This window comes from Galleria mellonella, unplaced genomic scaffold, assembly GCF_026898425.1.
Source record: "Galleria mellonella isolate WM207_F2 unplaced genomic scaffold, CSIRO_AGI_GalMel_v1 utg74, whole genome shotgun sequence".
NCBI classification, from domain to species: Eukaryota; Metazoa; Arthropoda; class Insecta; order Lepidoptera; family Pyralidae; genus Galleria; species Galleria mellonella.
Window position 1 is genome coordinate 3,817,647 of NW_026442147.1, and position 20,418 is coordinate 3,838,064.

General features: G+C 31.8%; 2 protein-coding genes across 2 annotated transcripts; one reads left to right on the top strand and one right to left on the bottom strand.

The window, feature by feature from the left end:
- Positions 1-4,017: 4,017 nt before the first annotated feature.
- On the bottom strand, positions 4,018-20,329 carry LOC113516057 (centrosomal protein of 162 kDa). Its single transcript, XM_026900402.3, has 5 exons — positions 19,772-20,329; positions 9,406-9,967; positions 8,566-9,081; positions 8,086-8,300; positions 4,018-7,265 (listed from the first exon to the last, which is right to left on the bottom strand). The coding sequence occupies exons 1-5, from the start codon at positions 20,159-20,161 to the stop codon at positions 7,032-7,034; spliced, it is 1,917 nt and encodes a 638-aa protein (XP_026756203.2). The 5' UTR covers positions 20,162-20,329; the 3' UTR covers positions 4,018-7,031.
- Positions 10,990-19,583, top strand: LOC113516058 (carboxypeptidase B-like). The gene is made up of 9 exons (XM_026900403.3): positions 10,990-11,144; positions 13,930-14,298; positions 14,371-14,562; positions 15,528-15,661; positions 16,226-16,386; positions 17,077-17,208; positions 17,792-17,888; positions 18,350-18,496; positions 19,208-19,583. The coding sequence occupies exons 1-9, from the start codon at positions 11,051-11,053 to the stop codon at positions 19,445-19,447; spliced, it is 1,566 nt and encodes a 521-aa protein (XP_026756204.3). The 5' UTR covers positions 10,990-11,050; the 3' UTR covers positions 19,448-19,583.
- Positions 20,330-20,418: the final 89 nt, after the last annotated feature.

The following is a 20,418-nucleotide window of genomic DNA, read 5'->3' on the forward strand; positions in this document are numbered from 1 at the left end:
GACGATTTTCAAGCTGTCTAGGCAAAATAGGGCACTCGAAATTATCAGCGCATTTTCATCCACAAAAAAAATAACCTTAGAGTGACGTAGTCAAAGTAGTCAAGCGTGGTAAAATACTGAGAATTAGTGGTCAAACAAAGATTCTTGTGACCTGGCAACAAAATGAAAAGTATCTATTTTTTTATAAACACATTTATATGGATTATCTAATTGCATACTTTTTGTGTCGAGGAAGTTTTTCATGTGGTCCACGTCTGCATTAGATAATCGAGAAGTTTCTCAAGAAGATCAGTCGCTTAAGAAGGCGCTCAGGTGTGGCGAACAACGCTGCGTGGAGCTTCAGATGTACTTCTGATCAAGAATCTAATGGAAAATCGAGGTTTGTTTCTATGTTTTATTTTTTCAACCTTTGTAATCATTTAGCTGTTTGCCACAGTTTTGCCCCATTGCTATCAATATACTCTATCAAGTTCCTCTACGCGGTTCTCCTTGGAAACTATCATGATTAATTTATCGTTGGATTCGTCACAATGGGCTAACTGACCTGCCTTTTCATCCTCACCTATCATATCACTGGTACCCCGCCAGTGTATATCGATAGCGCAGGCGGAGTTACTATGCCATTTACACCCATTAAAAAACCACACTTAGGCTTTACTGATATATTTTAAGAGGGGCTCTGCTGTCTATCTCTCGACCATTAAATTTCCTTAGTTGTTATAAATTGACTCCCTCATCTAACATTGTCGTGACTCTACATAGTTATAGATGTTCTTTATTGTTTCGTCTGAAATATTGCTGAAAAACCATAGTAAAATTACAAAAAATATGACTAGATATTAAGCATATTTTTTTTTATTAAAATTAGCTAGAATAAAATTTAGATATATTATTCCACTGGTTAATCCTGATGGATATGAGTATTCGTAAACTGTGGACCGTTTCTGGAGGAAGAATCGTCGAAAGTCCAAATCATGCACTGGCGTTGACATTAACAGGAACTTTGAGTGAGTATCTTAATTGCTAGTAGGTATATACGTAAGTAAATAATTCTAAGTAGCTATGTCAGTCTAGTTAACTATAGTTAATAAAGATTTCACCAGCAATTAACATGTTGATTTACAGGAGGTACCACGTGGAAGTCGACCTCATGAAATAGACTATTCGTTAGATTACTAAAGTTATTATAGTTTTGTTACCAAGAATTTCCTTCACTCGATGCTATAGATCAACATGCATCTGTGTTTAATTAAAGTTGAATACTTAAGCAATCTGATTAACATAGAAATCGAGAAGCTAGGACTCAAATATGCGGATACTATTCCAATAAACTATATAACATGTTTAAAAAATACAGAATATTCTTCATGAAAATTTGATAAGGAACATCTAATATTATTTTTTAATTTCCTTCTTTCAGTTTCTCCAATATTTAAATGTGATCATTTAAACATCTATTTAAAACTACACTCACTTTTTTACTTTTGCTGAGATCAATTTTACTTGTAAATCAATAAAATTAAATTCCTATTACACAGTTACTGGCACCTACCTTTCAGTAAAGATTGGACCGTTACCAGTATAACAAAACTAAATGAGTGGACAGAAACCTTTTCGGGACCTAGTGCGTTTCCTGAATCAGAATCTATTGCATTACCTACGCGTAAGTGATAAAAATCCTACAATTACAACGTATGAAATCTGATGGTTTTTTTAGGTTTTGTTCGAAACTTAAATGAAATTTCGATACAGAGGTCGCTAATTTTTATATTTCTATTTAGTAAATTTCAATTTTTAGAATCTGATATAAAATTTGAAAAGTCAACTAAAAGCGTTTGTGGATATACACTTAAATGGTCAACTAATATTATATCCATGGTGCGCTCGATTTAAAGCCACGCCGAATGCAGAATTACACAATGATATTATAATTGTATTGTCATTTGTTGACCTTATTCAAAAAACAATAGGACTATTTCCATATGTAAATTGCCGTAATACAGTAAAACGTGCACAATCTATAACACAAGAAGCATAACTAAAAACATTTGGAAATTACACCGATTGAGAACTATAATAGACAGGGAGCGAGACTCTGTACCAAAGTCGTTTGCTTGGGCACCTCTGTCCCATTCGTGTTTCTAGCGTGAAGCAGTTGTGTTTACATAGATGTGTTTTGGTTTGAAAGCTGGGATATGGCAGTGAATTTACAGGGTACAGAAAAATAACACCTGAGTCCTCAGGAATGGCAACGCATGGGGGGTATCATGAGCGAAACAATATACTCTGTTATGTCCATGGTACTGCTCATGTCTATAGGCGACGGTTACCACTTTCCATCAGGTGGGCCGTTGGCTTATTTGCTATTCTAAGTTGTATAAAAAAAAAACAAGTTACTTACTTACTTATTACTTTCATATATAAGCGATGATTATCACCTAATTCCTATAATGAGGTGGAAAGGTATTGTTATCAATGCGATCTAACAACTCTGTCACTAGCAATATACTCTTATCAGGTCGACTACCACGCAATCCCCACTTGGAAATAATCGTGGATAATTTTTGAGTTCATCATGATAGACTGACTCGCTTTCATCCTCATCAATTATTCTGCGTTGGCATCCCGCAAATATATACCAAAAGTGCAGGCGAGGTTACCATTCCATTTTTCTCAAAAAATACAATTTCACAAGTCCAATTGATCTAATGAGATCAAATGGACTTGTGAAATAAAAAGAAATCACAGTGTTAATATATATATATATATATATATATATATATATATATATATATATATATATATATATATATATATATATATATATATATATATATATAAACAAATTTGTGAAGATAGTGAAGCTTTTTCTTATTTGGAAATCTCAAGAATGAATAAAACTTGAATATTTTCTTAAATGGCGCCTATTGTATTTTCGCAGGCAATATTCAACACAACGAAGACGCGATACAAATCTGGTACCAATTGATCTATTCAGCTTTAGAGGCGGTTGTAGACTGGGTATATGCAGCCGGAATCCATCAGTCATACATCATAGAAACGAGAGGTTTTAAATAGAATAAGGTGCTGACAGAACTGGTTTTGATAGAATTATATTCAGAGAAATATATATATATATATATATATATATATATATATATATATATATATATATATATATATATATAATGTCAATACTATTTATTTTCTTATTCAGTTTATAGTTTTTACATTATATATATTTTATTTCAATTTCATTATCAATTTACGCTTGATCTAGCGTCGCCTGAGGATCTTCCTACAAAGATAAAATTAAAAAAAAATATCGTGTATATTTAGATATAAATACTTGTTAATATGTTATACTTAGTTATTCCTTAAAAGTTCAAAATTGAAGTTAACATAGTAGGTTACAATAATTTTCGTATGACCTACATCGTGATATTGAAAGAGAAAAGTGCCTTATTACATATGCTAATAGTGAAAACTAAAACAAGATCATAACACACATAAACCTAGATTGCGAACCAGTATGACTACTCTATATTTAACAGAGAAAGTTAGATACTTTTTAGAAAAGGACAAACTACGTATATGAAAATGTTATCGAGGGTTTTTAACCAAAATACATTAGAAATTCAAAACCAAATATTCAGAATTTTTAACCAAAATTATACTTCGAATATCCGTCTGCTTGGGTACTTTAATCCCTCTCGTATTAGTGCTGCCAAGTAGGCCTGCTTACATGGCCGTGTTTTAACTGACTTCGGTTTGATAGGTGGGATATGAAAAATTAGATTTAAAATTAGAACATAATAACACTTATAGTCTTTGATAATGTCAAACTATGAGGGATATTACTAACGTTAATGTACTCTGTTATATCCATGGTGTTGTTCGTTTACGGTTACCACTTCCTATCAGATTGGTTGTTTGCCATTTTAAGTTATGGTGTTGCCAAGACTCACGCAATAAAACATACCCACAGTCTCAAAATAAACAGGTATAGGCTCTACTTTTCAAATAAAACAACATTGTAAAGAAAAATAACATTTTTATTCAAGACTGACGCAACCTTTAAGGCACTGCAAGACTTCACATTGCTAGAAGCGAAATTCACTCACAAAAATATTAACTTTGACTAGAAACATCGTCGTATAATATATCATAGGAACCATTCAGAGTTCAAATATATACATACAGTCAGGTCTATAAATATATAACACGTATTAAAATATAGTATGGGATCCCCCAAGTGTCAAAAGAATGTTTAATTAATAATACCTAAATTGATAGATTATTTAAACAATAATCTGTGTAACGTATTATCTAATGTTTGATAAATCGATGATATATTATTGTACAAATATAAGATCATTTTATGGAGACATTTTGGCAACTTGTGCAGTTATATAAATTTTGATTTTTTTTTTTTTTTTTACAACACAGGGGGCAAACGAGCATGCGGCTCACCTGATGGTAAGTGACTACCGCCGCCCATGGTCACCCACAACACCTACGGCATTGCAGGTGTGCTGCCGGCCTTTTAAAAAGGAATATGCTCTTTTCTTGAAGGTTATGTTGTCGTATCGGTTCGGAAATACTGCTGCTGGAAGTTGATTCCAAAGAGTGGTTGTGCGTGGAAGAAAGTGCCTTGAAAAACGCACGGTGGAGGACCGCCACTCGTCCAGATGGTTGGGATGAAATTTTAGTTTATGGCGGGTTGTACGATGGTGAAAATCTGCAGCAGGTATCAATCCGAACAATTCTTCAGAGCACTCCCCATGATAAATTCGGTAGAAGATGCACAGAGATGCAACATCTCTACGCAGTTTCAGTGGGTCGAGCCGGACAGTAAGACACCGATCGTCAACAATTCGAGCTGCCCGACTTTGAATGCGGTCTAACGGAAGGAGTTGGTACTGTGGCGCTCCTGCCCACAGGTGAGAACAGTATTCCATGTGTGGCCTCACTTGAGCTGATTGTAACTAATATAGGTATATATGACACTGACTGCTCCTACATTTCTCGTATTTTGTGCGTAACAGTTCTAAATACTCTATAACTAGGCACCCGTAAGAACACAATGACAAGTTCATGTCACATTACAAACTACTGGTCCCATTTTTAAATTATTCTTTACTTATAATCAACTACGAGTATAAAGGCACACAAAGACACACACAACTATCGTGACTACGTGTACCCACAAAATTGACAAATTCCTGCTTCTAAGCCGTGAAGGCAACGACAGCAGATAATATTCCAGAGATACAAACATGCCCCGGCATGACGCACAAAGGTGGTGCTGAAGCTCGTACCCGATGTGCAATATCAACTTTAATGTGATTATGAGAAAATAAGACATTAAATCTGCCTTTTAGAAAAAGAAAAATAAAATAAAAATAGAGAAAATTGCTGCTAATTTGAAACTTGGCATAGTTAACTTTGTTAAAAAGTCCACCTCGCAAAATAGTTTATTAGATATTTTTTAGATATTATGCACAGCCTCAACATATACCAGTAGTCACTTAAAGGAGCCGGTTTAAAATTCGACATACCATTATTCTCTCTTTCCTCCCAAGAGTCTTCCCTCACTCTTTTCCCTTTCTCTTGTAGTACGAAACATACAACATAAAATAATACAATGTAGATGAAACATAAAACAACCTAACTGTAATCTGTTGAAATAGAATTCTATTAATTAATAATTAATATTAAATTTAATAAAAATTTAAGCAATTGAATAGTTGATCCGAACGAAACATAAGTCCCATAGTAGCAGAAATCGAAAATCGATTAATTGCTTGTATGTTCAAATTTATAAATTTCACTTCAATATAATTGAAGACTGTCTCACAAAAAAAAAAACATCAATTGTGACAAAACTAATTATTTTCATGTAAAAACTAAAGTAATGAACCGATTTTGATAAAATTTCTACTGGACTAATCTTTAAGTATATCCTATATTATATATATATATATATATATATATATATAAGTATTTTTCCAAGTCAATTTAGAACTTACAGAGTTATGAGGTAACAAATATAGAAACAGTATAATCTAATTGAGAACGTCCTTTTTGAAGTCGGTTGAAAACTTAGTCGCCTTTTTATAAATTTCTATTGAAACAGCCCATAGTAAAAACGATATAACACAGCGGACCGTTGGTATTCGGTTATGTGTAAATGACCTGGCGTTAAACGGGTAGACAATTAGAAGTGTCTTACAACAATGTACCTTACTACTAATTAATATCCACGCAATGATAAATAAACATATCTCCACACTTATACGTAATTAATGTAGGGAAAGTCTTAGTATGAAGAAAAGTACTAAAATTCAACAGTAAACAGAAGACATGGGTAATATCGGTTCCGCTCTGATATCTATATATTGGGTTCCTCGGGACATTAACGACGGAAAGAAAGGTCAACAATATCGCCCATACCAATCGGATATGTGCATTCATTTCAATATTATATATCGGAAAAACCTATATTTAACATATTAATTACTGAGTCAATATATATTATAGATACTGCAACCAAAATATACAGATATTATTATATATTACCCACCTCTAGTAAATAGCGCATCAAATAAAAATAAGAAATAACACCAGTACGAACACGAGACCAATAAGGAAAATGTTAGAAGGAATGTATTCGCTTACTTTATTTTTTATGACGGGTTTACTTAGAATAGGTATTTATTACTTTTTAATAACTGACCGGAGATAATTTAAAGATTCTTAAACAAGGAATTTGGTATTAGGTGCCATTTTTTCATATTTAAGTAACACTATCATTTGCCCGCGACTTCGTCCGCATGACCGGGATAATTCAATGAGCGAGATAAAAATTAGCCTATATGCTTTTACATCTCCTATAGTACTTGTATACAAAATTTCATAACGAGTTATTAAGCCGTTCAGGCGCTACGAGATAACAAACAAACAAACCCACTTTCACATGAATAATTTTAGTAAGTATGAAATAACGATTCGACAGTTGTGAAAAAATATTAACGAATATCCTTCTTAGTATTCCTACTACCTAGATTATCACCTCCTCCTCCGTGCACTTCCACATCCTTGATACCAGCCTGGTGCCTCAGGAGTTTGTCGTCAGCAGCCCTCACTCGCTCTTGGAGTATCTCCACTGTCCTATTCAGCAGTTTGATCTCTTCTTGTAACGGATAAAGTTGCATATTCATTTGCATCAGTTCCTTCTCATGTGCCAACTGTAGGGTGTGTAGCTGAAATATTAATGTAAATTAACCTTTTTGAATTAACAAATTATTCATTCATTCAAATTTCATCAACTCAACAACAATTCTCACAAACTCAACAATTCAAAATCTATCTATACTTATAATAAATCTGTAGAGAGGTCAATTCTGTACATGAAATATATTTCCAAAATAACTATCAGGAGGTGATTAGTGATCGATACTGATGCCAAAAATGCAATCAGTAAAATTTTTGTCTGTCTGTCTGTCTGTCTGTCTGTCTGTACGTTCGTTATAGAAACAAATAATCGATGGATTTTAACTAAACTTAGTACAATTATTCTTCATACTCCTGGGCAGGTTATAGTATACTTTCCATCACACTGCGATCAATAGGAGCAGAGCAGTAAAGGGAAATGTTGGGAAAACGGGAGAAGTTACTCCATTTTTAAGCTTCCGTCGCGTGTGCAGCCTTAATGGCCACTTTTTTTAATTGTAAAAATGTCCACCCGTGCGACGCCGGGACAGGCCACTACTATATATATATATATATATATATATATATATATATATATATATATATATATATGCAGTTTTATTATATGTATATAGATTGTGTCTCACAAAAAACAACTTCAATTAGGACAAAATCAGTCATTTTGATTTAAAAAGCAAACTACTGAACCGATTTTGATAACATTTATATATAGTGTACTTTCAGATAAAAAAAGAATTTTCGGTTTAGAACTGACGGAGTTATGAGGTAATAAATATATATATAAAAAAAAAAACGAATTAAGAACATACTATTTTTAAGTGGACTGAAAAATATAATTAAATCACTTACATCTTGTATGCGTTTCTTTTTCAGCAATATAAAATCTTCGTTTGTCCGTTTCAAAGAGTCGAGTAAGCTGCTTCGTTCTTGTGTAAGGACTTCCTTTTGTTTTCGTACTTCCGTAAGTTCGGCTTCCATTTCTGTATTCACTCTCAATAATATGTTGTCAGATGACTTTGTCTGTTTACATCCGGGCTTCTTTTGTGGATTCAAATTCAATAATACTAAAACAAACCAATATTGTAATATTATGAATATACAATATTTCAAATAAGCGCAAGTTCTCTATAGTACGTTTTCCTTTACTCATGACTTAAGTAAAGAAAAACGTATCTTTTTTTCTAAATGGTTAATAAAATTAGCAAATGATGAAAAAGGATTTCTATGTAAAATATATATATTTTTAAACTACTAAATTTATTACAAAGACATGTCAGGATTGTATCATATCACATCGACACCTAAATAAGATGTAAATAGACTTTGTACCTTCTTTCTCCTTTTGTAAATTCCTTAAATTCTTTCGAAGTTCTTCAGTTTCTCTGTTAATTTTTGCAATAGTACGTTGTTTTACTGTTAATTCGGCTTGTAAGCCTTTTATTGTGGCCACTAAGTAACTGTCTTCTTTCAATTTATTTAAAATAAGTGTAGAGCTCTGCGACAACCTACTTACAGCAGAAGATGCTCTATCTGGTTTTATAAATGTTTGACACGCTACACTTTGATATGGTCTAGACACAGTTTGAACAGCAGAATCGGCCATGTTTGTTTTGTTGATTTTGTTTTTTAATTCATTATTAATTTTACGATCCTCCATGAGTTGCCTCTCGACGTCAATAATGTGGTTCTCATATTTTTGTTTCATGTCCCCAAACTTTTCTTGCAAAGTAAGTAGTATACCCTGAAAATGACCTTCCTTGTCTTTCAATTCTTGTTCTAAACGAATGATACGATCCTCAAGTAACTTTTTTTTATTATCTTCAACTGTTGATGACTTAGATGCAACTAAAACAAGAAATATTATGTAAATAAAATATATATATATAAAAAAAATCTGCTCAAGACTCCTAATAATCCATAATGGAGTAGTCAGGGACATTAGTTCACAGTTCCCATTGTGGTAGAGATAACAATCGACAAGCTCATATTTCTACAAGCATATTAGGATTTGTTTTATGAAAATATATCAAAATGGAATCATAAAGAAGTTTCAGAATATATATATATATATATATATATATATATATATATATATACACACACCACGCTCCATATTTTATAATAAAAAATAAATCAATTGAAAATTAAATATAATCATACAATACGAACCTATTAAAGCTGACACTGAATCGGGATGCTTCCTTTTTAATATCATCTCCATTTCTTTCACTTGTCTTTGCAGATCTTGAATAACAATAACATCTTTATCATGCTGAATCGTCAAGTTTTTCCTTTCGTTTCTTTCCTTATTCAACTCAGCCATGATTCTACCTTCGTGTTCTTTTATTTCCTTTAACTCAGAATTTCTGTTCTCATACTCTTTACCCAATCTGCTCACGAACTTCTCACATTCAGACAATTTCAAATCAGTCACATGTTTTTGCTCATTAATATGGTCCAGTTTTTTTCGCAAATACTTGTTATCTTCTGTCAATTGAACATTTAGAAGCTCAATAGCTTTCACCCTTTCGTTTGTGTCCTTCAATTCCTCTAATAAATTTTCATGCTTACAACTACTGTTTTTTTTCGGCGAATTTGAATTTGTTGAGAACCGTGCCACTTTCGAAGTCTCTCTTTTCTTAGAATCGATAACACCAGCAGAGAAAGGCCTCAACTTCGGTTTGCGGCGTATATCGTTATTTTCTTTACTGTTTTGCTTGGCAGGACTGGCCTGCAAACATATTACTTATTTACTCATACATATTTTCGATTTCATAATCACTACGAAGGGGCCCAAATGAGATGCTAAACTATTTAAAAGTCATTGTGATAAATAAACCATTAAATAAGTGTTTACGGTAAATAGAGTTTGTCATCAACGTAAAATAACTGCAAGTCTGGAGGCAATGACCGAACATGGCGCTTAGGTGGGCAGGTAGGTATCTACCCGAACAGGAAGGTTGTCATTCTGGTTCCAAAGCTAATAATATATTGTACCTACCTATAAAATACACGTAAAGCCTTCTAATCTAAATTTATCCACTCAGGTAAAAAATACCAAGCAGTTTCAATACTGCATAATAAAATACGTTCCATATACCTACTTACATTTGGTAGGCAATGAGAATCGTAAGTATGAAAGCCTAAATTTATGTAAGTCAATTAATTCACAACTAGAAAAAAGTCGGATTAGATTTAGGTATATATATAGATAACAAGATTTTAATAATTTTAATAATGACTTCATACAATTTCCTTTAACTATAGTTTGTTTCAATTGACTTAATTGAATGCTAACAAAGTTTTGTTGAAATTATCACAGAAATTATCTCGAAATGAATGTAATACTAAATCGAAATATTCATTCAATAGATTTTTATTTGCATTACCATATTGGACATCAGCAAACTGTCTTATAGTCAGGACAATTATATGTTTGAAACGTTCTATTGAATTCAGCTGGTCTATATAATATTATATCAAAAAACATACCTAATTTATAAAAACAAGGATTCATCTATATCTTTTTTAGAATGCAGCACATCACACGTAACAAAATTTAATTTTCTAGCCCAAGCTATAGCTTCTGTATTCATATATCTATTATATACCGATTAATTAACTTTTTATAGAAATCTATTTACATTTCTATATTACCCGTATCAGTGTTCACGGACAATGTTCTAACAATGTGCAGTATTAATGATGGCAGCAACAAGAGGTAGTTTAGGAGTTTAAAAAGGCTCCATCGATGCGCAGGAGCATCAGTGGGCATTTGCACTTGTCGACTCGCCCGTTAGAAGGCTCAGTAGCCATGGGATCGTGGTCGGCGGCGTTCGTTTTGTTGGTGGTTGGAGTCACAGTGGTGTACAGTACACCACTCGTCAATGAAAAGCAACCCGGGCAAGGTAATTATTGTATTTTCATATTAAATTTATAATATTGTCTTTATTTTAAAAACAATTTTGTTTATAATACTAAAACGTCTTAGATATATTGCCAAAACTTTAATGAATAATTTTAAGTCTTTATTCTCATAAGGAAATACAATCTTCATAACATTTTTGTTTATTCAAATTGAGGATAATGAAAATTTGTCGTTGAATAAGATCAAGAAAGAATGAGAATCACTTCACAGAATCCAAAACAAACAGAAAAGTAATTTTGAATATTTTTTTTCTTCACTTGTCATTGATAGTTTTTTTCTTCTTAAATTCTATTATATTAATTGTGAATATTGATAATAATATGCGCAACACACTACTAATTCAGTCCATAGTACAACACAAAAAAATCATAATATGTTTTTATTAAGTAATTATTATAAAAAAGCGCGTTTTCGCGGAGACTGTATCCACCAGTGGACTGCAGTAACTCATTTAGTAAAATAAATATTTCATCATTTAACTATGCTAAAATATTTATTTACTAAATGAGTTTATAATTCGAGACTCAATAATAGTATTGCAGAAATAAGTTTTTTTTTTTTTATTACACCACTTAAAGTACGAAAAGCACTTTTATCGCTAACCTCATCCAGACGACCTTTGGATAGAGGAGAAATGAAAAAACACGTTGTAGCTATTTAGCGCAAAAAAAATATGTTTCTCCTAATGCATATTCATACTTACTACTGATTTTGAATATTTAAATATTAAGATATGATAAATACCCATATATCAATACATACCGGTACTTAAAAAAGAGAAACAAATTAAAGTAAATAAAATAGGACACAAACAAAAACCATTGTACAATAAATAAATAATAGCAAATATAAAATGAAAAGAACAACAATAAGTTCACGCATGTTGGAAATAATAGTTCATCACTAACAAAGCGTGCTAATAAAAAAAAGCGGAACTAAAACTTTAAATATGAATACTAAATACATCATGATTCTGAACATAGCGTCACCTTCATAGGACGTGATCTAAATAAAACATATTAGAGGAAACCCTTCCTTTAAGTTGAATCAAGTTTTAGTAAAACCGTTACAAGCAAGATCAGGCCAGCGGCGAATGGAAATCAAGACAGCCAGAGAAAGTCATTAGACATGTCACATGGGGCACGAGTCATGCATTTTAATCATTGTTTCTATCAAAGTATATCGTACGTACACCTAAAATACCGAATTCATTAGTACGGCACTTGAATAGCCCGTTAGGAATAAGTGCCAGACTAACTAGGACACAAGGATACTGCAAAAGAAATTTGACAATTTGACTCACATTTGAGTATTATTTAAAATATATTCGCGGACATTTTAGGACATTAAATAAATCTCTCTTATTTATAAAAACATCACACCTCTTATAAACCTATTTTAGTTATTGAACTGTCTCTTTCTTTTACACTAAATTCTCAATTTGAAAGAAAGTGACAAAATAGTGTAATAGTTAAAATAGATAAAAAAAATAGATTTTAGTTTTTATGAATAATTTAATGTATATAAATTAATTGTTCTCTTATTCTATTATTTTTCCTATTATTTCATTCTCTTTTTTCTCAATGTCCTCTTCCCAAAGGTTATTTAGAAGAGATTGCTTAGCGATAAGACCGCCTTTTATATCAATTCTCTTTAAAATTAATTGTATTTATAATTTTTATAAATGATACAATTAAATATAAATAAATAAATATTTTCTTTAATTGCATGAATTTTGTTCATTAAATCCATAAATTACATTTATACAAGTCTTTCACAATTGTAGTAATATATGTTAACCTAACCAAAATAAAATTATACACTGCGTAGATAAAATCATCTCATTACAACCTAATTAATGTTAACTACAAAAGGGGCATGATTTACAACAATTTTAATACCAACGCGTAATTGTGAATAATGCTGATTTTCAACATGATAGTAACACATAACAGATCACGTTTTACACTCGTACTTAATAACAGAATTAAAAATCGATAGATTATAGCCAAGATAGATTTTGACATACATATTTTTTTTATACACCACAAAGATGGCAAACAAGCATACAGCCCGTCTGATGGTAAACGGTCACTTTTGCCTACGGATGCTTAAAACACTAAGGAAGTCACATGCGCATTGCCGACTCTAAAGAAAGTTTAATATACCCTTTTTAAAGAATACTGCAGTCTCTAGGAGACACCTCGGCGGGAAGGTTATTTCACAGCCTAAACATTCACAGGGGAAAAGTCCTTTGAAACCACACCAAAACTAATATCTACGTTTGGCAAAATAAATAAAATGAATATAAACTATATGATGTTAATATAATAAAAATACTTTCAGTCGATATTGGGAGTCTCATACATAATATTAGCATATTAATTTATTATTCCAAATAAAGAAAGCGTATATTAAGTAGCATAGATTACAAGCTATACTTGCAACTGAGCAGCAGAGACATGAGCAGTACCATGGACATAATAGAGTATACTGTTTCGCCCATGATACTCCCCATGCGTTGTCATTCCAGAGGACTCAGATGTTATTCCTCTGTACCCTGTAAATTTACGCCATATCCCACCCTTCAAACCGAAACACAGCTATGCAAACACAACTGCTTCACAATAGAAAATAAATAGGACAGAGGTACCCAATAATCGACTTTTGTACAAAGTCTCCCTCTGGTATTACAAGGACTTATATTTATAATAAGGACTTATAATACATGTATTATTATAATACATATAATACAAAATTTCCAGAATGGCCAAATCGCGGTGCAGTTCCACAGCCATCTGATTATAAATTAGTGGAAACGGCTACAGAAACTGTTTCGGGAGAAAAAAGTGAGCAAGAAGTAACTACAGATGAGCTTCCTTTAGAGATAATTGAAGAAGAGCCAGTTGAAGAAAAAATAAAAACAGATGTAACTAACACAAATACACAAGAAAACGAGGATTCTGATAATAATACCCTAAATAATAAAGTTGATACAATTAAAACCAAAACAACATTAACTAAAGCGGAAACCGCCTCACAAAAAGTAGATTATTCCGGTGCTCAACTCTGGAAAGTCTCAATAGAAAAAGAAGGAAGTCGTGGTATTCTTGGCAGACTACGTCGAAGAAATCGTAAGTATGAAAAAGTATGTAGTAAATAATATAGATATTTACAAGAATATTATTTGTAATTTTCATTTCTAGAAATTGCAACTTGGGGAACTAATGGAACAGCAATTGATGTATTCATAAAACCAGATGCTATACAAAACGTTACTCGTGTATTGAGTAGGGAAAATATTGCATTTGAAGTTGTTATTGAGGATTTACAGAAGAGGATTGATGAAGAAAATCCACCTCTAGATGAGAATGAAGTAGAACTTCAGGACAGACGAGGTAAGTACTTCTAGACAAAAAAAAATTACTTAGAAGTATTTAACATTACATTACTTTATGTAATATTCTTAAATTAGAATATTCTTCTTATAAGATAAAAAAAAAACACTATGATACACTCATAATTTTAAAACAATAAAGAGGATGAGAATACCTACTATAAAATTAGTATTACTAATCATAATAAGTATTACATTGATTACAATTACTAAGAATACTGCGAGTCGTTTAGTGGAAGTCATTTACGTATGCTTTCCTGGAATTTTTAACAATATTCCAAGGGTGTCATTTTGTTACAGCAAGAGCTTACAATTTTTGGCGTTACAGGGGTTCACATCGTCTAAGTTTGCTAGGGGCTTACATGGGCTACAGTTCTCTCAACATACCCATGGAATATTGGCCAAATGCGAATTGGGGTTCGTTATCAAACTAAGGTTCCGGATTCCATTGCACGTTCACATGTGTTCTAATTATTTCTTCTAATTTTTTGGTAATTTGGCGCGAATGTACATGTTTTAACAAAAATGTGTGCATGCATTCAATGTATTTACATTTTATAGATTACGTAACTAACCAGATATTGTTCCGTACTGATTGTATTTTGGAAAATGTGTATTTTGGAAAATCAATGTATAAATTTCACAAATTTTTAGGAGCACAAACGTCGTGTGGTTTGGCATATATTCTTTGCAACTTCTTCTGGTACTCGAATTACAATTTTTTTTTTTTTGTTTTTCCGTTAGACTAATAATTAAAAAAAAAATTTACAGTAAATTTTTAAATTTATAATAAATTGCAATTTTTTTTATACGTTAAACTATATATCCAATGTAAATGTTACTTTGTTTGATACATTATATTCAATATAAAATCAATTGTTTATTCTACAAATTTAAATCCCTAAATAAATATTCTTAGGAGTAATATTTAATAGTATAGTTTTGAAAAACATCTTTGCTTTCCAGGACACCGTATGAATTGGAAACAATATCACAGATTAGAAGATATCGACGGATTTTTAGAATATTTATCCAAAACATACCCTGCTATCATCAGTGTTAATAGTATCGGAAAATCACATGAAGGACGAGAATTGAAGGTAAATAACTGGAATTTAATCATTAACCAATATGTAATTTATTAATAATTAAACGATTCCAAAAACAAACGGACTTCATATCGAATGTGTAGTATTATAATTATAAAGTGTTAAGAGTGCGCCTTTTTTCGCTTTGTTTATTATGAACTTTTTTAAGCAACATGAAATAGCCCATTTGATAAAATAGCAACTGTCCCCTTCAAATATGAAGAGTAATTAGACATCACAGATTAGACTGTTACGTTTGTAGTATTACTCATACGTTGTCAATCCAGAGGATTAAATGTTAAGTACACCTTTAAATCACAAATCTATACACAGTCATATAGGCACTACTATTTGATGGCAGAAACCTATGCGGGACAAAGGTACTGATCCAGGTGACCAGCGATTATTGTAGATCTCTTAATAGCACATATATGCAAGCATATGGATTTTTTTCTACCTATCAATATAGATACTTAGATGCAAAAAAATATTCCATTAGAATATTTCCCTTAATTACTTATTATATCATGTATACAAGATCCCTTTCACTTTTAATTTTAGGTATTATTTTTTTAGGTATTAAGAATTTCGAACGGTAATCCTTCGAATAAAGCCATTTTCATAGATGGAGGTATCCACGCGCGCGAATGGATCAGTCCTGCAACTGTAACTTACATCATCAATCAGTTTGCTGAAAACTTCGATGAAGAATCTGAGGACATCAAAAACTTAGATTGGTAATTATTCCCATTAACTCTAAAACTTGTGGGTGTCTTTCGCAAATTGTATAAAAATACTATTAATAAATAAGAATTTAGCATGTTCGCACTGCGAGCACCGTGTTAGAATAAACATAGAATGTTATCTATTTTATTTCAGAACTACATAATACGAAAGTAAAGCCTATCTATTGCATATAGAATTGTCAAAATCATAAAAAATATAAATAAACTGAGACCCTCCACCTTTCAGAAATCATTTAAAAAGTAGATGCGAGGATGACTAATTAACATTATTATTGCTTAAAAATCCTTCTTCATTATTTGAATGTACAGCTATACTATTGGTGATGATTAGGTATACTACTTCCCTCATAATCCTTGTAATAAACAAACACTGATAAATAAAAACATACATGATAATAAAATAATAAAGACCTTCATCATTACGCCCGGATCATCATAATCTAATTATAGACAAAAATAGGTATTAAAAGTAACCGTCACGTGTATACAAGATCTTTGCTCCATCGGTGGAACTCTGTCTGCAATACAATAATCGAGGGAACGAATTTTATTGTAAACGCTACTGTGTCTACTTAAAATTTATAGTAATTTGTGCTACGAAAAGCACGAAAATATCTTCCTTAATTTTATGATGTGAGAAAGGTTCACAAAGGCGAACTAGAACAACATTATTATTTTCAGGTACTTTTTGCCTGTGATGAATCCAGATGGATACGAGTATACTCACATGAGTGATCGCTTGTGGAGGAAAAACAGGCGGCCTGGTGTCGCTGGAAGAGGATGTTCAGGCGTTGACTTAAATAGGAACTTTGGGTGAGGATTACTTTAATTTTTCAAGATCTATTTCAATATCCTTTAATTATGAAGGTATAAACCTCCATTTGTCAGGTCTATCTTTAAATTATTTACTGTATACTGTCATCAGCGAACTTATCAGAATGAGAGCGAGCGCAGGTGGCACTCTAATCTTGCAAAAGTTGCCGTTAAGTGAGTAAAGATCGACACGACTAATAGTAGCTTAGGTTACATCTTATCAGACTTTCTTTACTCACTTATCCATACACCTAGATGTAACCCATATCTTACTCGTACTTCGATGACCATTGAGGGACTAACAATAGCAGAGAGAAAAGTGCGAAATGTCCAACACTACTCTCTCTACGACACCCGGTGTAACAGGCATGAGAATCTCCACTACAATCCCTGAGTAATGTCTTCTCTAGCGTGGATACGATATCTTAATTCTGATGGAATTCGTCAAATACGAGTTAAAGTTGAGCCGTTTTGTTTGAAAGTGAGAAGTTGTGATCGTGATGCAGATCAGCAAACAATGACGCAGCTGTAAATTTATAAATCTGATACTATAGCATCTACAGTCCGAATATTTACATTACAGATACCGTTGGGGTGGTAAAGGTACATCTAGCAGTTCTTGCAGTGAAATTTACCGTGGTCCTAGAGCATTTTCGGAGCCAGAATCGCGTGCTGTTTATGTAAGTTCATGTGGCAAGGTTGTAAAATTTATTTAAAGTTAAATAATATTTCTACCCTGATGTGCTATACATTTACTTATAATAAGGATTTTTATCTAAAATATCTTTATACCGTTGTTAACACCTTTTTATAAAACGTCGAGTGTTACATTCACCACAATAACAGTAGTTGATAAAACCCTCTAAATATTTCTTTAGAAATCATAGTTATGAAAGCATTTATTTATTTTATTTATATACTAGTTTATATCAACTACAATATATGCTTCATTGCAATAGGTATATCTTGAAAAAGATGTAAAGCACCCTATGTCCTTCTCTGTCTTAAATAGAAAATTTTACCAAACTGGACTGTATAGCAAACAACATGGCCGTTGTTTGATAATATTAGCAAGGATCTTTTGCAAAAAAAAATATATCCTCATTTCTCTTGTTGTATTCACATTTTTTGTCTTTTTTAGGAATTCTTCCAAAAGAGTGCTGCCAATTATGTGGCTTATATAACATACCACAGCTATGGACAATATATTTTGTACCCATGGGGATATGAAAATGCTGTGCCACCAGATTATGAGGACTTACAATCTCTTGGTGACAAAATGGCTGCGGTAAGATAAATCTACAAGTTATTTATATACAATATATAGTACCTACTTATACCCTGTAATTACATAGTATTAGACACCAACATAGACCATAAATTTATTTCGCATTCATTCGTTCTTATATACTATAAATAAAATCAGTCTAGCCTAGAAATTTAATAAATGTGTATGTAACACATATAGCTGAAAAATCATTTTTGTTTACAACAATTCCTTTTAACAAAATGTTACATTGTCTATGTGATATTTTAGACTTTTGTAGCCCTATCATGTATAAGATATTAAAATGTGTAAAATAATTAAAATTGTGTTCCACAAAAACACAACTTCAATTTTGGCAATACCACTTATTTCTATAAGACCAATCTGTAAGTATATTATTTCAAATATAAAATAATTTTTCAAATTGAATTACAACTAACAGAGATATGAGATAATAAATATTAAAAAAAAAATACAATTGAAATGAGAAACTAATTTTTTTAAGTTACTTCAAAATTAATGAATGGTATCAGCAAATTTACTAAAAATTCCTTCTTATAATAAGCTTAATAAATTTGTCAAAACAATTGAATAGATCAGCAATTATGAACTTGTATAAGAACTTGGTAAGAGCTCCACCAACAAGAACGCAGCTCTTAAATTGATAGATAGATAGATAGATAGATAGATAAGAACTATTCAGAATTACAATTAATTTTTATTATCTTTCAGGTTATCCAATCAACAGGTGGTGATTACTATAGTGTAGGTTCTTCAAGTAAACTTTTATATCCAGCAGCGGGAGGATCTGACGATTGGGCAAAGAGCCAGGGCATCAAATACTCTTACACCATTGAACTTAATGACAAGGGCAGATATGGATTTGTACTTCCCACAACCTACATAGAAAATGTTGCTAAGGAATCCCTAGCTGCTTTAAGAGTACTAGCTGCACAAGTGAATAAGGAGTGATCTCAATAAACAACCTTATATTATTTATAATATTTAAACTTACATTAAGTTATCATATAAGTAGTATTTAAATATGAATGTCTTGAATATAATTTTAATTATACTATTGAAATGAAAATAAAAAATAAATATTTAACTTTTTTTTAATACCTTAGAATACCAAATAAGGAAACAGTTCACAAGATGAAAAGTAGTGATAGTTACCTTTAGAAACTAATAGCACCATGAACGTCATAGAATGCACTATATTTATTTTTCATTTAACCATAATTTATATTTCAAAGTAGTTTTGGTAGCCTTAATAGGTGAAAGAAAAATAATTACCTTATTGACACTAGAAATTGCACTTGCTACAGCCTTAGATTCGTTATCATTAGGTTTCGTGACCTTAATTTGAGGTATAGCTCCACTATCATTGGTGATGCCATTAACAGCAGCGATAGGGCTACTTTTCAATAAATTTTCAGTCTCATGAGCAATATCTTCAGCCCTCTTTAGAATAAGCTCCACATCCTCGACGTCTTCGCCAATTATTTTATCACTATCTGCATTACCAGACAACTTATTGATTTCATTAAATATCATCTTAATTTCTTCATCACTATCTCTAGGTACCTCACAGGCTTTTTCAATGTGTAGAAATTCTTTCGTTGATATACTATTATCAGTAGAATTTTGTTCTGCGTTGACCATAGTTACTGAGCACTGCGCCATTAAATATGAGATCAGGTATCAATTTTAATATTTGCTTTATTAAATAATAGATCCAATAAATTTAATCCACTATTATGATCTACATAATTTTTTTATAATTTCATTTCATGTATCAATCAAACAAACAAGCTGTTGCTAAGCAACCATTGTTCAGCACAGATTAGAAACGCGGAGATAATAATTGTGATAATTCGGGTGGAACATAGATTAGGGATAGTACTTGGAAAATTCATTGAATATTTCACAAAAAATAAATA

What these genes read in the sequence shown, in the direction of transcription:
- LOC113516057 (XM_026900402.3), bottom strand. Translation starts at nt 20,161, where the DNA reads ATGGCGCAGTGCTCAGTAACTATGGTCAACGCAGAACAAAATTCTACT. An exon ending in TTTACAAAAGGAGAAAGAAG is followed by an intron (nt 8,301 to 8,565) that starts GTACAAAGTCTA and finishes GGTTTGTTTTAG; the next exon opens with TATTATTGAATTTGAATCCA. An exon ending in AAAAGAAACGCATACAAGAT is followed by an intron (nt 7,266 to 8,085) that starts GTAAGTGATTTA and finishes TTAATATTTCAG; the next exon opens with CTACACACCCTACAGTTGGC.
- LOC113516058 (XM_026900403.3), top strand. Translation starts at nt 11,051, where the DNA reads ATGGGATCGTGGTCGGCGGCGTTCGTTTTGTTGGTGGTTGGAGTCACA. An exon ending in CAGAATCGCGTGCTGTTTAT is followed by an intron (nt 17,889 to 18,349) that starts GTAAGTTCATGT and finishes TGTCTTTTTTAG; the next exon opens with GAATTCTTCCAAAAGAGTGC. An exon ending in TTGGTGACAAAATGGCTGCG is followed by an intron (nt 18,497 to 19,207) that starts GTAAGATAAATC and finishes ATTATCTTTCAG; the next exon opens with GTTATCCAATCAACAGGTGG.